The sequence below is a fragment of the Puma concolor genome, chromosome A2 (assembly GCF_028749965.1).
Source record: "Puma concolor isolate L17-30 chromosome A2, mPumCon1.1.hap2, whole genome shotgun sequence".
Lineage (NCBI taxonomy): Eukaryota > Metazoa > Chordata > Mammalia > Carnivora > Felidae > Puma > Puma concolor.
The window spans coordinates 35,434,512-35,455,166 of record NC_141668.1 but is presented as its reverse complement, the minus strand read 5'-3'; the positions used below and the strand labels follow the sequence as shown (position 1 = coordinate 35,455,166).

Here is a 20,655-nt window from a genome sequence, read left to right as displayed (position 1 = left end):
AAATTAGAAAGAAAGAGCATGTTTAGTTTTATTTAAAAACAAACAAAAAACAAACAAACAAACACCAAACTGTCTTCCTAAGGGGCTGTCCCAATTTGCATTTCCACCAGCAGTAAATAAGAATTTCTGTTGCTTCACATCCTTGTCAGCATTTGGTATTGTATTAGTGTTTTAGATTTTGGACATTATAATATGTTTGTCATAGTATCTCATTTTGGTTTTAATTTGAAATTCCCTAATGGCATATGATATTGAACATGTTTCCATACACTTAAATGACATTTGTATATCTTCTTTAGTGAGGTATTTGCCCAGATCTTTTGCCCAATTTTTAATTGGGTCATTTCTTAATTGTTATTTTATGAGTTATTTTTTCTTGATTTTTTAAAATTATGCTTGTTAGTTGAAGCAAAAATTACAATGCCATCTGATGTGAGCTCAAAATATGTAGAAAAAATAAAGAAAATTATATTTTAAAAGTTGGCAGGGTAAAAAGACCAAAATGGAGGTCAATATTCTACACTTTATTCAAAGCACTAAAATGTCAATTCTAGCATATTCTGTGACATATGTAGCTAGTGACAGTAAATATATGTATACTGTAATATACTATAGCAATCATCAAAATGATATATTGATATATAGTCAAAAACATGGTAAATAAGTCAAATGAAATTCTGAAAAAAACCTTTCAGTAACCTACTGGAAGGAAAGAAAAAGAAAACAAAAGAGTAAGAAACAGAGGGAACAAATCGCAAATAAAATACAAGGCTTACTCCCTAAAATATCAATAATTGCATTAATTTTAATTGTTCCAACTATATCAATTAAAAGACAGAAAAGCAGAATGGATAAAAAACATATTTCTAAAAAATGATATATGCAGATTGAAAGGATTAAAAAAAGATATATCATGCAAACTTTAAAAAAAAAAAAGAGTAGCTCTTTTAATATCATATAAAATGAACTTCTGAGAAGAAACTTACCAACAACAAATATTACATAATAAAAGGGTCAGTCTACCAAGAAGACATAATGATCCTACATGTATATATATAAAACAACACAGCATGGGGTGCCGAGGTGGCTCAGTCGGTTAAGTGTCCAACTTCAGCTCAGGTCATGATCTCACAGCTTGTGAGTTCAAGTCCTGAGTCAGGCTCTGTGCTGGCAGCTCAGAGTCTGGAGCCTGATTTGGATTATGTGTCTCCCTCTCTCTGCCCCTTCCCCAGCTCACACTCTGTCTGTCTCTCAAAAATAAATAATCATTAAAAAAATTTTTTTTTAAATAAAGCAACACAGCATCAAAATACATGAAACAATAACTGATAGAACTGAAAGGAAAAACAGACAAATCCACAGCTTTAACTGGGGATTTCAACACTCTATAACTGTTAAATTAAATTTATAATTTGAAATTTACAAAAACGAAATCTCTAGGCCCAGATGGATTCAATGGTGGAATCTACCAAACATTTTTAAATAAGGGTTGACACCACCTCAACATAATCTCTACCAGAAAATAGAAGAGAAACTAACATTTTCCAATTCACTGTGTGAGGTCAGTGTTATCCTAATATCAAAGTCACACAAAAACAATACAAAAAAAAAATGAAAAGAAAAAAAAACATAGGTCAATATCTTTCAAGGGCTTAAATGCAAAAGTCCTCAACAAAATATCAGTGAATTGAATAAACAGAGTATACATAGCAATATACAAACAGAGTTCTTAAACAAGACAGCAAAAACACGATCCATAAAGGGAATGATTAATAAATTGGATGCTGTCCAAATTAAAAAAGTTTGCTCTGTCAAAAAGATCTTTTTAAAAAGATAAAAAGACAAACTATAGGCTGGGATAAAATTTGACAAAGGACTTGTATTTAAAATGTATAGAAAGAGGAATTAGTTTTATTGATCTTTACATTATTTACACAATTCTCTTGCAGATTTACAGAATTTAGCACAATATTCCAGTAATGGATGTATTGTGTTAAGGAATCAGAAAGATAAGTTTCTACCAGCAATATGGCAGCAATATGTGGTAGATTATTACAGTTGAAGCACCCAAAAAAAAAAAAAAAAAGAAAGAGAAGAAAAACGTCTCTGTATCTGCTCCATTTTATGGTCTTCTACATCGACTCTGGACTTAACCATGAGTCTGGCCCAATAGGACAACATGCAAGCAGAAGTATAAAATAATTTCCTCATTAAGGCTAGCCCCCTTTCTTCTTGCTTTTAGAATACTGCTACATATGAAGAAATCAGGTTATTCTACAGACAAATGGCCAGCAGACAGTCAACACCAAAACCAGACTTCTGGGGGAGGCTATCTTAGACCATCAATCCCCAGGATAATCACGATAGTAAGTCAACTGAACAGCAAAAGAAGAACCACTAAAATGAATGTAGCCTATATTGCTAACCTACAGAATTATAAAGAGGTAAAAGAGTAGTTTACTACTTATACCAAATGTTTAAGTCTTACTTAAACATAATTAAATGGGTTGCCCCAATTATGTAATTGAGTAGATTAATTTTAATTCTAATTTTAAAAGACTTTCACAATTATACCATTCTAACTTTTTTCAATCTGAGTTTGTCATGGTATTCTGAAATCACTGAAGAGGGTAACACCACCAATGTAGATTGTTTGGGAAATTGAATTAAGTGTGAATTTATTCAGAACCTACCTTGCATATTGCATTTTCAACTTGCCAATGATGGCTCTAATAATGAATAGAGCCATTATTGCTCCCAATTTTTGGCTCTAAATTCTGCCTGCCTTCTTACCATCAAACAGCTAAAAAGCAACAAATTCGGAGTTTACTCAGAATGAATTAATATTTTACCAAATACACTTTTATACAAAGGTTCAAATCTTGAACCATTATGGAATTTTCTTACCAACAGTTTGAAATAATGTAAAGAAGAAGAACCAATTGCCAAACATGGGGATCAACACTCTTAAAAGATTAAAATGTTCATCTGTCATTGTAATTTTGCCAAATAATAAGTTATTAAGAGTGATTTGTGGAATTTACTATTCAAGCTATTATTTAGGTCAATCTGGTAAGCACATTAATATGAAAAACATCTCTTTTTTCACCATCTTAGCTACAATAAACTTAAAATATGCCAATCTTCACGCTTTAGGGCATAATTTGGTTACCAGCTGGGGTCAGGAAGAAATTTTCCCCATAGTGTAGTATTGCCAATTACCATAGGTGTAGAGAGAACAAGAGAAAGAGTCAGGGGGTTACAGGGCCCTCTAAAGCATCTGGTATTGGATGCTCTCTGAGTGAGAATTCAGGATAAGATGAAACATTCAATTGTTCCTGTATGTCAATTTTGATATTCCTATGAGCTGCCAATATGACACTGCTGCCACAAGGGAAGGATTTCCTACAGAACAGATGTCACTTACAGTATTATGTGGGCTATGTATCTCAACAAATAATTGCTAGGCACTTCTGCCCTATGGCAAGGGTCTGAAAATATGTTAGGGTGGGAACACACCATACAAGCAGATGGGCATAGATAAAAGAAAGAGCAGGAGCACACTGAGTCTGAAATGTCTGTGTAAAAGCCAGCTGGGGTACTGAAACAGATGTCTTTCCTTATCTTCAGTGACTACAGCCCAAGACCAGAATTTTCCAGTTATTAGTTATTTGGAAGTCCTATTCTAAAATTTCTTTACGTGAGTATGTGTTATAGAAGGCTCTAATGTATTAAGACAAAGAAACTTTAACTTTTTGATGTAAAATGCAATATCCATTTGAAATGAATTCATTTGCTTAAGGCCTGAAATGATAGGAGACTCCCAACACCAGTGCCCCCTACTTCTACCTCTCCCACATCCCCCCCCAAAAAAAGGAAAAGAAAAAGAAAAAGGAAAAGAAAAAAAACTAAGCTGGGATAAGAGAATGGACACAAAGACTGATAATGAATGACAAAGTACAATTGAGATGGGACTTGCCTGAGAGACAGCAAGAGAGGGAAGAGTTCTTTTAAAATATCAGTTAAGGGAATCAAAGAAAGCAAGATCTTTTTTCTGATGAAAGGGAAAAAGTTAATAACAGTGAAAGAAGGCAATTGCAATATGCTCCAACTGTAATGGAAGAAAAAAAAGGAAAGTAGAATTAGAAAGTAACCATTTTAAATAAGTTTAACATACACTATGTATCTTTCACATTTTACACAATTCAAGGATTACAGTTTTTAAAATATTTAAACTATTTGCCCCAATGGCAGATCTGACTGACTATACAAATAATTGGTTAAAGAAAGAGGAGGAGTGTTTTTGTTCACAAGAACCAGCAAAGGAATTTTTACTTTTAAAATAGCATTCATTGCAGAAAAAAGCTTGGGGGTGGGGATGGGGGACAATATGAATATATTTTAAATTATTCACAGGAAATAGATGATACCTCAGAATTAGAAAATGCTTGAGGGTGTTATTGATACATTTCTATGGCTATAATTGGACACAAGTAATAAGTGCTTTGAAAATTTTCTAGACCAAAATAATTTGGCCATTCAGCAATGTCTGAAAACTGTGATTCAATGAAACATTTGTTCATGTGTTGGAGCAGATCCAAAGATGATTCCCAAAGAAAATTCTAAGCTTTGTTGCTAGTAACACTTTTTGTGTATTTTAATCTTAAGGAATATATTTTTGATCTTCAGATGTTAATCCTAACACATTCCTCTGTTTCAAAGTTTAATATTCCATTCTCAATCATTAATATGGAAAAACAGGGCACAAAGTTCTTATTGGAGAATATAATCTTAAATTTGCTTCTAGCTATAGTCCAGCTGAGGAAAGTATAATGTAAGGGAAATTGCCTAAAGATCAATCATTCACTTTTCTGAGTACTCAAAGAAAGACATGAGGAGTCAGGACACAACCTGCTCTAAGCAATTTAAGTAGGTTAAACTTTATCTGAAAGGGAATGGGAATCCACTGAAAAGCTTTTGTTGGTGTGTTTGCTTATTTGGGAAAAGGATACTACAGTCACATTTACAGGGTGAAAGATCCTTAGGGATACATGGCTGGAAAGATTGGATGGAAACAAGACAGGCAGTTAGGACATCAGTAGGGAGCATTATAGTCAAATACATGAGAAAAGATAATTAACTTGACTAGGGTAATGGCAGCAGCAGTAGAGTAAAGTGGATAGATTTGAGAACTATTTATAAGGTAAACTCAACAGTATGAGGGAAACTCAATAAGAATTTGCAATAACAGAGACAACTGGGTTGAAAGGATGAACCCCGTTTTTGTTTTTGTTTTGCTTTTTGTTTTTCCTTTTTACATTTATTTATTTTTGATAGAGAGAGACAGTTCACAAATGGGGGAGGGGCAGAGAAAGAAGGAGACACAGAATCTGAAACAGGCTGCAGGCTCCGAGCCTTCAGCACAGAGCCCGACACAGGGCTTGGACTCACAAACCATGAGATCGTGACCTGAGCAGAAGTCGGACACTTAACCGACTGAGCCACCCAGGCACCCCAACATGAGCCCAGTTTTAAGGATTGAGCAAGAGCATGGATAAGTAGTCCAGTTATGAAGTACAAAACACTGAGCGATGAGCAGGGTCTTTGTTTTGTTTGATTTGTGAAGGCACTGGGAGCCACTAGATTACTAATCTAATTTGGGCCATATTGAGTTTGAAAGACATCCAGGTAAAAGAAGCAGGATATTTGGTTGTAGGCTCAGAGGATGTCAGCTATAACCTGTGTAGATTAAAGCATTTACATTTATTGAAACCATGGTAGTGGATTAATTAGCCTGGGGATAGTGTGAAAAGTCATCCTCCCCCCAAAAGTAACCCCCAAAGCAGAGCTTTAAGGAAAATCCTTTATCAAACAAATACATTGATAAGCACCTACTCAGTTCTAGTCCTCAGAGCTGCATCTACAAGATAGACAAGATCCTTTCTCCCATGAAGCTTACATTTTCATTGGTTGAGCCAAACAATCAGTAAACAAGTAAACAACACCCAAACCCTTCAACACGATAGGTTAGTTATTTTCAGATACTTTGAAAAGCTGTATAGAAAATAAAACAGCATATGGTGAGAACAAGTGCCTGGAATGTGGTGGAACAATTTAAGGGAGGGTGACAAGATGGAACATGTCTAAGAAAGCAGGAGGGAACATTTGGAGCCCCAAGGGAATAGATGGGTCTCCAATGGACTAAGGGAAAATGTTGTAACTAGGGGCCAAACAAGAGAAGGAAAGCTAGTTTTATCTCCACTAGCAAGTGAAAAGTGTATCTGCCCAAACTGCTGCTTACACAGTGTGTAATCAGACTGGAGAAGTCTCAAAAAATTTGTGGACAGATAGTCCCTTGAATTTAAACAGAAGAAAGTTGAAAGAAAAGCCAGAGAGATTGAGAACTATTGAATCTAGAGAGATAAAACAATTAACAAAACCCCAAGACATCTCCTTAAATCTTGCACTGAATCTCAGCTTGTATGGTTATAGATTAATATTTTAAATGTAATTGGAAGTGCAGATGTATACTATTTCTGCCTTTCTCAGTTATTTATGTTTGAAATTTCACCCATAGGATCAGTTAACACAAAAAGATACCATTATTCAACTACTGGAAGCTAATAGAAATAATTAGCATGTATATATCTGCACCTACATATTTTAAAAAATAATTGAAAATGAAGACAGTAGCATTGCCACTAAAAATTAGCAAAACAAAGTTATCTGCTGGGTGTATGTTATTTTTGACCTTTAATGATTTTTTTTGGTCAATTCCCATGATGTATTTTCAAGTAACCATGAGAACTTTGAAAAGGTGGCTATTAGTCATAATAATTTATTAAAAGCCTCAAAAAAAGAGACAAGGAAAAATTGAAAACGGACAACAGTCTTCACATTTATGGAGGAAGATTATAAAGTTAAAGGTGACCAATTTTCAAGATAGGTAAAAAGAAATTATGCTAAAATTATAAGCCAATCAGTGAAGAAGAACATTAATATTATAACATCTTTGGAGGCCACAATATGTAACCCCAAAGGGTGTATAATTCTCTCTGCTTCATTACCTAAAATCAAGACAGATCCTGAAAAGTGGGTATTGATTAATAAGAGTCACAGTGAAAGACTGTCTTATACTTGAAGACTGTAAGGAAACAGATGATTCCCACTCTTGCACCCCTTGGTTTCAGTGAGCCATTTTCCTCCATTAGTAAACTCTTGGGCTATAAAGCTATTTCACAGGGTATTAGATGCTATGAGTCTCAGATGTATAATAATGAATAATGTATTATTCAGAAAACACAATGGGGATTAGGTGTCTTCTTTAGGCTTCTTGATCATGAAGATGATCATAACTTGGATGAAAGTTAAGCCCCTGCTACTATTTCATTCATCCATCACTCATTATCAGATAGTAGTAGCTACATTTGCTCAGGTCTGAACCATGCTTTCCTCATATTTATAACAAAATGGAACTTTAGGAGGAAAATGTCTTTATGCTGATTTAAAAAAAACTTTTCTAGACAATGCATAGTTGTCACTTTATGTGTATTAGCTCTATAGCTTCTGTAATTTCCCTTTTATCAACACTAGAGACAGAGAGACTTTTAAAGTATATAAGTTGTAATACAAAGGACACTTGACATTATTTCCCTTGTAAGTCTTTGCTTTTTTTTTGAAGCTAGTGTTGTTAAGAGGTCTTTGAAATAGATAACTTCAAAAGGTTTTTCAGCATAAATGCAAATGAGATTTATCTAGAGGAGAGACCCAAATTCTACAGGTTATCTGACAAATTTAGAACACCCGAAGTACAACTAGAAAATTTTATCTAAGCATGGAATATTTAGCAATTGATTCTGTGATTGTTTTCTTTTTTTTTATTACCTTCTCTTGTTCTGTAAATTTTACCCCCATCTCAGGATTAATATCTTTGATATATACCTCTTGTATATTTTCCTTTTCTGCATTCCAACTCCTTGCCCTTCTGCTCATGGTCCCAGAGAAAAGTAAAGGTAAATGTCAACTTGAAAAAGGAACTTTTGAAGTTCATAGCAGGGAGAAGTAATGTTTCCTCAAAAAAAAAAAAAAAAAGAAAAGAAAAAAAGAGAAAAATGTAGAAAGAAGACAAAGGGAAACAAGTCTGTCTAGACATGAAGGTCCTAATTCCCTGTTCTGGGTCAAAGTCGTTAGTGTGTATGTACTGGAGGGTCTGCAAAGAACAGAAGGCCCAAAAGGGAGAAGAAGAAGAAACATGAACGAGAGGAGCTTTTGGTCTGTTTTCCATTTAGAACTCTGAGTGTTGAGTGACCTCAGCATATCAGAAATGGTGACTTAACAAATATTCCTGCAAGTCCCCAGTGGTTAAGAAGTGATATGAGGTGGTCCAGCTTGGGCTCTGTGACTGAGGCTAAGGTCGACTGGCGTTAACCATTGACCCTGCCTCTGCCAAGGGGACAGGTCATGAATCCCATTAGCCACAGACCTAGCAGTGGAAGCCAACAGGAAGCATGGTCGGAGGACATATAGAGACATAAGCTTCATACCCATGAAAGACAGTATTTGCCAAAAACAGACAGATTTAACCTGAAAGCAATCATTTTAAACTAAAAGGTTTGAAATACATTTAACTAAAAGGTTAAATTGTTCTCCCATTTTCCACTCCCTAATTGCCATCTCCTCTGACCCATCTCTTATCTACCTGTCTCCCAGCAAGGTATGAGTATTGGGAGGGCAGTGGGGAATTCAAGAAAAATTTGAAACTGTTAGAGAAAAGAAACGGACTACATTTTTCTCATAATTTTTATCCCTTCTACATTTTATCAACAGAATGAAATTAGATACTTCAAGAGGATAGAGCTTCCACATAGAGTCTGTCCATTAACATTCCACACAGGGCTGGCACATGATAGTGCTTAGAAAGAAATATTTTTCCATTTTAAAGAAGATTCCTATTTTACATACTCTAAAACGGCCAAATTTCGTTCTTAAAAATAAATTAATAAATATTTATTGAAACGTATCTTACAATGTGTTAAGAAGTCTCATAACATAGTATCTAAAATGTATTTAGCACACTATGTGTCTCTAAAGTTTATAATCTTTTACAGTAGCACCCTGCCTGAGTCAAAAGAATGAGGGGGCTGATGATTTCAAACAGAGTTTTAGAGGTGGCATCCTTCATAAAGTCAAACCATATTCTGATCCTCAGCTTTTTCAACCCAGAAATTTAATTTTTACCATATCACATAGTACTGATCAGGTTCTGAGATGCTGGCATATGCTAACCAAAGACAGAGTTGACCAAATGGTCCCATTGGATAAGGCATGTCTGTCCACATATCACTTCTGCAGAGTCTGGAAACTATCCATTATGTACTGATTTTCATTTCTTTTAATTTTAGAGGCTGATCCAGTTCCCAGTCAGAGACAAAATTTTCTACCTTAGATAAATAACAAATTATTAAGATCTAGAAAAATATTAAAACCAACTTCAAATGTTCATAACAAACTTGACATACTTTAGCTTAATGGGCAAAATTAGACAAAAACTTTCCATCCTGCAGGTATGATTTATTATGTCATATCAGTTTGGGGTGTTACTGGTAGAAAATTAATTAAGACACTGAGAGCAGATACCATGATGGCCTGTGTTAAGAGGCAAAAATTGGGACTACCTCCAAATAGTTTTCTGGAGGTCATATCTGTAGAGTACCCCCAGAGTGCTGATATTGAACTAAAGCACTATCCCTTCTATCTTTCCCCACAGCCACAGAAGTGAACACCTGCCTAATAGAAACTGAGCATAGCACTCACTTCCCCCCTAAATGACCAGACCAAGGGATGGAGCTACGATCCCAGTAAGTCTTTATCTGAAATTTTCACACTGGAGCTAATTAACATAAGCCCCCCTTTTCCTGGGTAGCAAGTTGTGAGAGTGTGAGCCTGGAGGGAATGAAGCCTACCTAGTCTGCTGCAAGAAGGAGCTGGTCTGAGAACAAAGACAATATGCAGAGAAAAGCACAGAGGAGAGATAAACACATTCTTAACATATTTGAAGTCCTGGTTCCAGTCATCCCTGATATCAGCTGTCCTTCCTAGTATTAGAAACCAACAAATTCTTTTGGAGGCTTAATCTGCTTCCAAATGGGCTATTTGTACTGGAAATCATCTGAATTCTCACTAATAAAGCTAGTGAGAAACTGATAAACCCCAACTAGGTGGACAAATAATAAGTGTCAACATTGCCATGGTCATAGAACAAAAACATTCTTGCTGATTGTGATCTTCTGAACTAACTTCTTAAAAATCTCTGAGCTTCAGTTCATTTTCTGCACAATGGGGCTTACAACTACTCTACTGGATTATTAAGAAACTAGGAATAATGTACTTGAAGTGCTTAGCATGATGGCTGTCCCCATAGCACTTGCTTAAAAAGTACTAACATTTTATTGTTCTGATAATGAGGATGTAAGGAGGATAATGATGATGATTCCAAGAAGACAAAGATTGTAGCACTCACTGTTAAGTGATTTTTCCACGAAAAGTATGCCTGCTTAGGAAGAGAGATGAGAGGTGTGGGGGAATGGGCAAAATGGGTAAAGGTGGTATAGAATATACAGGCTTCCACATATGGAATGAGTAAGTCACAGGGATAAAAGGTACAGCAGAGGGAAGCACCTGGGTGGCTCAGTAGGCTAAGCCACAGTATAGGGAATATAGCCACTGGTAGTATAATAGCATTGTATTGTGACAGATGGCAGATATATTTGTAGTGAGCATAGCATGGCATATAGTCTTGTTAAATCACTATACTGCACACCTGAAACTAATGTAATATTGTGTGTCAACTATACTTCAATTAAAAAAAATTAAAACTTAAGCAAAAAATTTAAAAAGGCATTCCTGCCTAAACACATTTTACTAAATAAAGTTAGAAGGACTATAAAAAATGTAATAAAGTCAGAAATAATTATAAACAAAAGATATCCATGACCCCAAAAAGCAATGACTTTTGAAAGCTTAATTTACAATAAATAAGAATTCATGGTTGAAAGTTTACAAGAGGTTCATGGGATAGTCGTATTTTCTAAAGAATAGGCTTAATATGAAAGCTAAAGCAAATATAGTCAATATAGGTATTCCCCAAAAATGGATGCAGCAATTCTTCTAGGTCTAACTTAAATGCCTCACAATAATAAAGCCTTCCATGAAACCACTGAACCCATGTACAAGTACAATGCACCACATGTATGTACAGTATTTTTTCAAATGTGTTTATTTATTTACCCTCTACATTATAAAATTTTTATAGTAAGATCTCTTATTTGTATCTTATAATTATAGATCAAGAACTCGGTCAAAGGTAGTGGCTCAAAATATGGTATTTAAATGAAACTGAATTCTAGATATGTACTGGCACGCAGAAAAACAAATGGATTCCAATCTTGCCTCTGCCATCTACTAGGTGTTTTCCCTTGAATGGGTTCCTAGCCTAGGGTCATACACTCATGGTGTTGACCTTCAAAGTTATGTTCTTTAACCTACTCCCCTGCAAAAAATCCCATCTATAATACATTTACTACCTTTACACACTAAAATTTAGTAATCTTCATTACTAAAGTAATCTTCAGTCAAACTCCATAACCACTTTTGGCAAAATTATTATCTCTCATATTGAACAATTCAACAAAGCAATGCTTTAGAAGCCCAATATCAGAGAATTAACAATGCAGACTCAGAATTCTAACTCAAAGATGTCATGCTTTCTCTCTACCATACCACTCAGTTGTATTTTAGAAGTCTTGGAATGCTTTTAGAGAGTTTATCATTCTTTTTTTTTAAGTTTATTTATTTATTTTTGAGAGAGAGCAAGCAAGCGGGGGTGGGCAGAGAGAGAGGGAGAGAGAGAATCTCAAGCAGGCTCTGCACTGTCAGTGCAGAGCCAGATGCAGGGCTTGAACTCATGAAGTGTGAGATCGTGACCTGAGCCGAAACCCAGAGTCAGACACTTAACCGACTAAGCCACCCAGGTGCCTCACAAAGGCTTATCATTCTTAGTAATGTTTCTATTCATAAGGCACACCTCATTGATTGGTTTGGTTTCATATCAAATGAGATGATATGAAACTTCTTTGTAACATATAAAAGGCTCAAAGATATCAACTGGTCTTATTATCACGATGATGATATTGATAATGATGATGATATGAAAGAGAAAATTATGCACTTGAATGCTTTGTCACTCTAATATTTACATACTTTTAAATGAGCCACTTACTGGGAGATGGGAGAAGGGTATGGATTTTTATTACTTTTGAGTAAAATTAAAATGTATGGATTTTAGATGTGATTACCTACTGTATTTACTTAGAAATTATAGCTATAATTTATATATATATATATATATATATATATATATATATATATATATACAGATGCATACCTTAGAAAAAGATGGTAATTGACTTGAAGAAATTTCTGGTCTTACTGAGAAAAGTCTCTGAAACATTGGTTTGCATGAAAATTGCATGTGGAACTGTGTACGCTGGGCCCTGGATTCCTGGCTGAGTTGAAGTCTCCTCTCCTTTTCTCCTAATTGTTCTTTCTGTTGAAATTGGAGTCCCGTTAGAGCTTGTAACATATTTGTCTTCTTTTCTTCTCACTATTAATGGATGTGGGAAAAAAAGGATCTCTGCAAAAAACATGCAAAAAATATTTTCTTTTATCACCTAAGATTACATATTGTGAAATAAATCTAGTAAACGATAGGGAGAGCATCTGAAATAGAAAAACAAACTCATTTTTTAATGGTTAAGGTTCACCCATAAAGATACAATTCTTAATGCTCAAGTTAAAAAAAAAAAAAAAAGATGAGAAGAAACAGTTGGCATTCAGCTAACAATTGTGTTTGGAGATTTGTGCCTGACTTTGTTATTCTGAGCAAAGCCAGGTACCAGCCTCTTGGGATTATGTACAAAGGCAAGAGAAAAAGTGGACATGTACAAACCTCAAAGGTGACTGCTGGGTTAATAAAACAGTCTGTTTTCTGTTCACCCACTCTTGCTCTCAGTGTGCAAGTATATTAAAATATGTCAAAAGGAAAACCATTCGCTGTGCAAAAATAATTCAACTACAAGTCACAATTTCCAGCTGATGGAGTGCCTTAGTGCATTTAAGTGCACTAACAAGTGATCCATACATCTCCCTAGATGAAAGTTGTATCCTTATTAAAGGAGAAACAAACACAAAATAGGAACAACTGTCACATAGAAAAACAGACCACAATGGATACCGCATTTCCCTCACTCAGCTTCTGACTTGAACTATTGCAGACTGAAGAGCAGTGCTGTCCTAGAAGTAACCTCTTAAAAAGCCATGAAAGTAAAACGAGGAAGCTGCTAGAGGAACTGAATGTGTAGCTAATGGCCATCCATATTACTGTTCAATGTATCTGGAAAAACATCTTTTTTTTTCTAGTCTCTATAAAATCTTGCACCATATATGACATTGTAATAATGTGAAGTGTCTGGATTAAACAAATGCACCCCAGGGAATTTAGAATTAATGCTCTAACATATCTTTAAATAATCTTTATGAGATAAACTCTGGTTTAAGCATTTGTAAGATATCATACCAACCTTTTCTTTTCTGATTTTTTTTCTAGAGAACTATATCATTGATATGAATCTGCAAAAAAAAAAAAAAAAAGAGGTTAATGTTGTTAACTCTAATAATACTGTTCTTATTGGATTATGATAATGTTGCACATTATCATAAGGAAAAAAAATACATTGGCTGCAAAATGTGAGTTCTCATCCTAGGCACAGTGGAGATATGTAAAAGTAGATAGTAAGTTAGAATAATAAGAGAACAATATATGAGAAAATATAACTAATTACAAAAGTGTGGTGCTAGCAATTATTTCAAATCTGGGTAAGGTATTCCTCTTGCACACAGGCAACATCTTTGCCCAATTATTTTCATAGCAGTTACCATATACTATTGCAATTGCCTGTTTACTCTGTTGTACTCCCCATACTAGATTACAAGCTCCTCAAAGGCAAGAATTCTTTTGTGTTCTTTCTTACGTTGTTATAACATCCAGTCTCACACAGCTCTTGCACATAATAGGAATCCAATAATTATTAATTGGCTGGTTGGTTAACTGATTAAATTTGGCTGTGTACTTGGTAATTTGTGCTCTGCTTGGAACTGCCAACCCTTACTGGAACAGTAAGAACTGGAAAGGGAACTGCCAACCCTTACTGGAAGGCAACAGAAGAACTGTAAAGGGAAGGTGGATATAAGAAAAGACCAGTGATTTCTATGACAAACTACAGCCCAGGAACAATGCATATGCACACAGGAAAGCAGAACTAATTATGCTTTAAACTAGAGTATATAGAACAATCATCAAAATGAAATTGAAGCCCAATATAGGAGAGCGGGTAATAAGAAATCAGCAAACCAATCTAAATAAATTGTCCAGAGCAATTATATGAGCTTGGAAACAAGAAAAGTATTTGAGGAACCGAAGTTAATGTTGAGAACAACTTAATAAAAATGGGAAATAATAGATTTGGACACCAAGAATTAGCGAGCTTTATTTTTAGTCCCCATGAAATTCTACAGCAAATTATTAAGCAGCTAGTCTTTGAAGACACAAAAAATAAAGTGCAATATTCACTAAGAGACTGGGAGCTGGAAACAAAAGAGTAGTGTGTGATGACAAAAGCATTGGGTTCATATTCTGTATGTGTGCCCTGGTCACTTTAGTAATTTCTCCTTTTCTCTTTTTGCTGTGAGTTGAATTGTGTCCCCTCTCCTCTTCCCCCCCAAAAAGTATGTGAAGTCCTAACCCCTGGTACTATAAATATGACCTAATTTGGAAATAGGGTCTTTGCAGATATAATTAAATTGCACATTAAGATGAGGTCATCTTGGAGTAGGGTGAGGCCTTGATCCATATGTCTGGAGTCATATGGAAAGAGGAGAAGAGACAAAGACAAGACAGACACAGAGGGAAGACTTCAATGTGATGACAGAGGCAACGACTGGAGTTGTGCCAGGAGAGAAGAAACATGGAAATCTCCAGCTGAGTCTCCAAGAAGGAGCCATTCCTGTTCACACCTTCATTTTGGACTTCTGGCCTCCAGAACTGTAAGAGAATAAATTTATGTTGTTTTAAGCCACCCAGTGTGTGTGGTAATTTGTTATGAAAGCCCTAGGAAACTAATACAGCATTCTATAAAATAAAATTAGAGACATATCTTCCTAAGGTGATTGTCAGGAGGATTATAATATAATATCAGTGTTTAATTTCAGCAAAGCGTCTTACAAAGTCTTTTATAATGTGTTCACTGATAAAATAAATCTATGTGAGCTCAGTTATTAGGGAGGCAAAGTTGCTAAAACTATCAATCCCAAAGAGAGCTGATTAATAATTCAACATGAGCCTAATTTTTCCCCAAATTTTCACTTATTGATATATTAAAAATAGCTCTCAGTCCTCAGATATCTATTTTGTAGGGCCCTTTGAAGACAAAACCACAGTAGCTTGGGAAACCGACCTTGAGTAACATTTGTAGTGGTGGACACAGAACCTTCATTCCTTATTGCTGTTTAACATATTTAATTTGACTTAGAGAAACACATAGAATGGATGCTGCTCAAATATAGGGAAAAAAACTAAGTTGGCAGAAATAACATTCATTGAATGGCAAAATCAGCATTTAAAAATAAAACTCTTATTATCCTGATTATTTTATAACAACATGATATAGTAATAATTATTAATATTTTTAATATAATTTATTGTCAAATTGGTTTACATACAACACCCAGTGCTCATCCCAACAAATGCCCTCCTCAATGCCCATCAGCCATTTTCCTTCCTCCCCCGCCCCATCCACCCTCAGGTTGTTCTCTGTATTTAAGAGTCTCTTGCGGTTTGCCTCCCTCCCTCTCTGTTTGTAACTATTTTCTATCCCCTTCCTTTCCCCCATGGTCTTCTGTTAAGTTTCTGAAGATCCACATATGAGTGAAAACATATGATATCTTTCTCTGACTGACTTAGTAAAAATTATTAATAACAATTTAATACTTTAAACCTCTAACAGTACTGGAGACATAATAGACTCAATAAATTGCTATTGTTATTAATGTGTGATAGACTAGAATAATGGACCAAACTCACTTAAGTGGAAAATACACAATATTTTTTGGCTTTCAAAATTTAAATAGATGTAAATTGGGAAATATCCAGGTTCACCATAATTTATACAGAATAGATTTGGAGATTTCAGTTGACTAAAGACTCAATGTATCCAAACAGCATTTTTTGTGACCTTTACAACAGAAACAAAACAAAGCAAACAACAAAGGTGAGAACTTGGGATGAATTTGTGATAATTTACAGAGAGGGAAGGTAAGAAGTGTCTGTTTCTCTAAAAGCAGCAGTTCTCCTCTTTAAGTTTAACAATGGCCTACATGGTGGAATGAGGAAGGTGGAGTTCTAAATGAGATGAGGGGTTTCTGCACATTCTCATAAACTTCAGGAAAATAAAAAGATGTAGGGTTCCATGACATGCAAATCTGTGCCACAGGAAGTAGATCTCAGTGAAAGACATTTCTTCTGCCCCCTAGAAACAAATGATGCTTCACCAAAGCAGCATCCAAGATGTAGATGTACAGTACCTCCAAAATGTACTGTGGCCAGCAGTAAGAAATACCAGAGACCCTCTCAGTTAAGACTGAAGTGCATACCAAACACACTTAAAAAAAACACACATTATAGGGAGAGAGTATGGTTTACCGTGAACAGTGTGAAAGCATAAACTAGCTTTGCTTGTTTTATAAACATTTACAATGCTTTTTATTGGCCAGATGCTTTTTTAAGTGATTTATGAATATTAACTCATAATTAATATGAATATTAATTCACAGCTCTAGGAGGCAGGGATGATTATACTCCCCATTTCACTGATGAGAAAATTAAGGCAAATTAAGGATAAGATACTTGCACATGATTTGGTGGTTATTTATTTAAAGACAGCGTGACTCTAAATCGTGTCTCTTAGCTAGATGGCCTTGACACAGTGCTTTCATTGAAAAAAAAAACTACTTTATGTGATTGGTTTGGGAATTAAATAAAATAATGCAAATATAAAAGCTACCACAGTTGATTTAAAAAAGTACTCATTATGCAGAAATGATAAGAAATAAGTATGTAAAAACATTGACAAAAAAAAAAAACAGAGAAAAGAAGAGTAAGGATGGTTAGGGAATTGGAAACACTATCAACTGAAAAATGGTAGTTTAGTTTGGAGAAAAAGAGAATTATGGGGACATGATAGCTGTCTTGAAATATGTGATGAACTTTCATGTGAAAGAGGAAGTAGATTTATTTTAATGTTCTCCCATAAAACCAAACTAAAACCTAAGGGTGGAAATTACATGGTGATAGAATCTGGCTCAAAAAAAAAAAAAAAGTAAGAAAGAAAAAGATCTAATAATTAGAGTGATCCACCAATGAAAAGGGCTGTTTCTGAATTTTGTAAGCTTTTAGTCTGTTGGAATGTTCAAGCACAGGCTAAATGACTCTCTGTAGTATATAAAAAATGGAAAGGGTTTCAACAATGAGAGGGACATTAAAATACATTCATGCATTTATTCAGCAAATATTGACTGACCACCTTCTGTGTGCCGTGCTTGTAAGGCCCCTTACGACTTTAAAAATAATAGAATCTACTCTTCTATGAATGAGCAAATAAGAACACATGTCGCATAAATGGACATAATTTCAGGCTGATTCTCATTGAAAGGGCCTACTAATTCTTTAACTCCAAGGCTCTCTGGCTGGTCTAGTGTAATCTGCAATAAGCCTTTATTTTCACAATCATTTATCACTAGTCACAGGAAGACTTTTCCCACAGTAAAGCATCAGTTTTTAATAGGGAAAAAATCAACCAGTGTTACATTCTAAGAGGAAGAGTTTACTTAAAAGAAAAGAATTTTATCCCACAAGCTTAGGTGTTTTTCTTTTTGGCCTATACAAACAGATACAATAACAATCACCATCTTCTAAACAAGAAAAGGGGAAAAGATGGACTCTTCTCATTTAATCTGGACCATGTGCCACTTTTGTTAGAGTCTGTGCTTTGTCATTGTCTCCAGCAATGATATGCAGAAACTTCACCCATTCTTTTGAGCTTGCAAACAAATTAATTATGGTAGAAATCTACCAAGTCTGATTTGTCCTGGGAACTAAAGATGCTACCTGCCTACCTCTTACTAATCTCCCTGGCTATGGTAGATCATTTTTAGACAACTGTCTGAGTTGCACAGGTAATCCAAGAAAGACTCCAACCAGTGAGTAGAATGCATCCAGTATCCATACCTCCCAAAAGACACATCACCACACGCTTATTACACAGCTGTTAGTGTGTATCAGAATTAACCAAATAATTGGATAATCTTCCTTTTGATTTTTGCTGCTTTCAATATTTTCTTTGCAGAAGATACAGAGCAGGGATAATATTAACCCTAATACAGGTTGACCTTTAATGAGCTTTTGCTATGTGATAGTTACATCATATGAATCAGCATAGGCAATCTTTTCAACACCCTGGTGGGCAGGTAACACTCTTATCTAAAGAATGTGATGGGGCCCAAGATTAAAAACCAAAGAGACATGGAGTTTTGAGCTCCCATTGACTGACAAACTGCCACCACAACCTTCTTAACAGAGACAAATAAGAGGAAATATTGAAAAGTAATTATAAGTCCATATTTAGATATTTTTTACAGAAGTAAACAGTGAGCCAAAGATGGGCTTAGAACACAGTTTTCCAGATATCTGTGTTCCAAATGGTTATGATTAATTTAAATATAAAAAGCACTCCAAACCCCTGAGGGCTAGCCACATCACTGCGTTATTAAATATCATGCAAGAGCCTGTATAGGTGAGAACATTTTTTAAAATATGGTAAATTTTCTTCTCTTCCCCTTCAAAATGCCCCCAGGCACTCATATACATTATGGACACCACTGGCCTAAAAATTCTCAGTTGAGGGAAAAAGAAATCCAAAATCCTTGAATTATAAGAGCACTAAAAGCATCTAAAATGATAACTATTTTGCCCCTTTAACACCAAAAGATCAACTGATTTTTATTTTTCACTTGGAGTTGACCTTTATTTAACCCATGGCATGCCAGAGTTATGGCCTGAAGCGATTTTTTCAGTGAATGCCTTGACTTGGGACAAGAATAGACATTTCACTCACTCTGTCTCTAAATCATCATTTCATACCACTGCTGATGGTCAGTCTAACAAAGAAAAAAACATTTCTCAGCATTTACAAAACACTAAAACTTTCTATTCAATTATTTATTTCCTCCATTTCAAATACATTCACAACTGTAAAATGTTTGCAAATTCCCAAATAACCTGCAAATAATCTAAAATGTTTGTGCTCAAGTATGTATTAAAAATAACCATCTGATTGTGTCTGCAACATAAAAAGTTTAAACAGTTTCTCTTGATCAATTGACTGCCTGCTGGAATCTTTTCCTAATGAGGAAATTAACTTTAAGGCATTCTCGTACCTCTTTTACTCCTAGATAAGTCTTGCACCTATATACAATTGCTCAGGGCTATCCCATTATTTTTGAATGTAACAAATGAGGTATATTTAAAGGATTTAGACATGATTAGTATAGTCTAACAGTCTTTCTCTAACAAAAACAAACTCAATAGCTGCATGTTATGAAAGATTACTATACCAAAGAGAAAAGTCCAAAAGTACAGTAGGAAGTATCTAATTTGGAGATTAAGAATTTATGGCTGTAAGGGCTGTAAGGCACCACTGTGAGTCATGCAAAGAGAATGCAGATTCTCTGGAGATTTTTTAATGATATAAACAGCTATTTTTCTGAGCTGGCATAAATGGGATCCTAGTTATGGGTAGGCAGCATAATAAAATAAAATAACTATGTATGTAGAAAAGGTAGATATATTCCAGTTCAAGGATGTCTAGAAGATACTGTTCAATAACAACTATATTTATATGAATATAATTTAATAGTGGCACTAATCTTCTTTTGTATATCATCTTCACATCATTTTATTTCCTGGGCAGGATTGATCTATAGAAATTCATGAAAAAAAAATCAATATCACCATATATGAAACACTTTGTTAAGCACTTTATATTCATTGTTTCCTTCAACATTTTCAATAAGCCTATTTAAGAATGCTCCTTATTGTTATCAAATGGAGAAATTGAAACTCAACAATCACAAGTAATTTGCCCCACACTATACATTTAGTAAGTGGAATACTAAATCCAGATCAGTTTGACTTTCCAAAGTCCTATGATATATAGCAAAATATCAATAATTAAGAAAAGTATTGTTCCAGCCAAAGAAAGAATACATGATTATTATTTGTAATTATCCAAATAACTATATAGAGAACCTGAGAGAAACAACCACAAAAAACAATTTTAAATAACAATAAATACAATAAATTTAACAAAATTTTTAAAAATTACATGTACACACTTGTGAATATACATTAAAAACCACTGAATTGTATAATTTACAAGACTGAGTTTTATGGTATGTAAATTGTATGCCAATAAAAAGTTTAAAAAG

At 34.7% G+C, this 20,655-nt stretch overlaps 1 protein-coding gene across 4 annotated transcripts in view; it reads right to left on the bottom strand.

The window, feature by feature from the left end:
* Window positions 1–20,655, bottom strand: part of TFEC (transcription factor EC) — a 189,543-nt gene that overhangs the window by 126,644 nt on the left and 42,244 nt on the right. For all 4 annotated transcript variants that reach the window (XM_086691945.1, XM_086691954.1, XM_086691959.1 and 1 more), the window contains exons 2-3: window positions 13,638–13,686; window positions 12,443–12,691 (exon numbers count right to left, since the gene is read on the bottom strand). In XM_086691945.1, coding sequence (XP_086548071.1) covers window positions 12,443–12,640 — 198 coding nt within the window. In that variant the 5' untranslated portion in view covers window positions 12,641–12,691; window positions 13,638–13,686. The remainder of the gene's footprint in view (window positions 1–12,442; window positions 12,692–13,637; window positions 13,687–20,655) is intronic.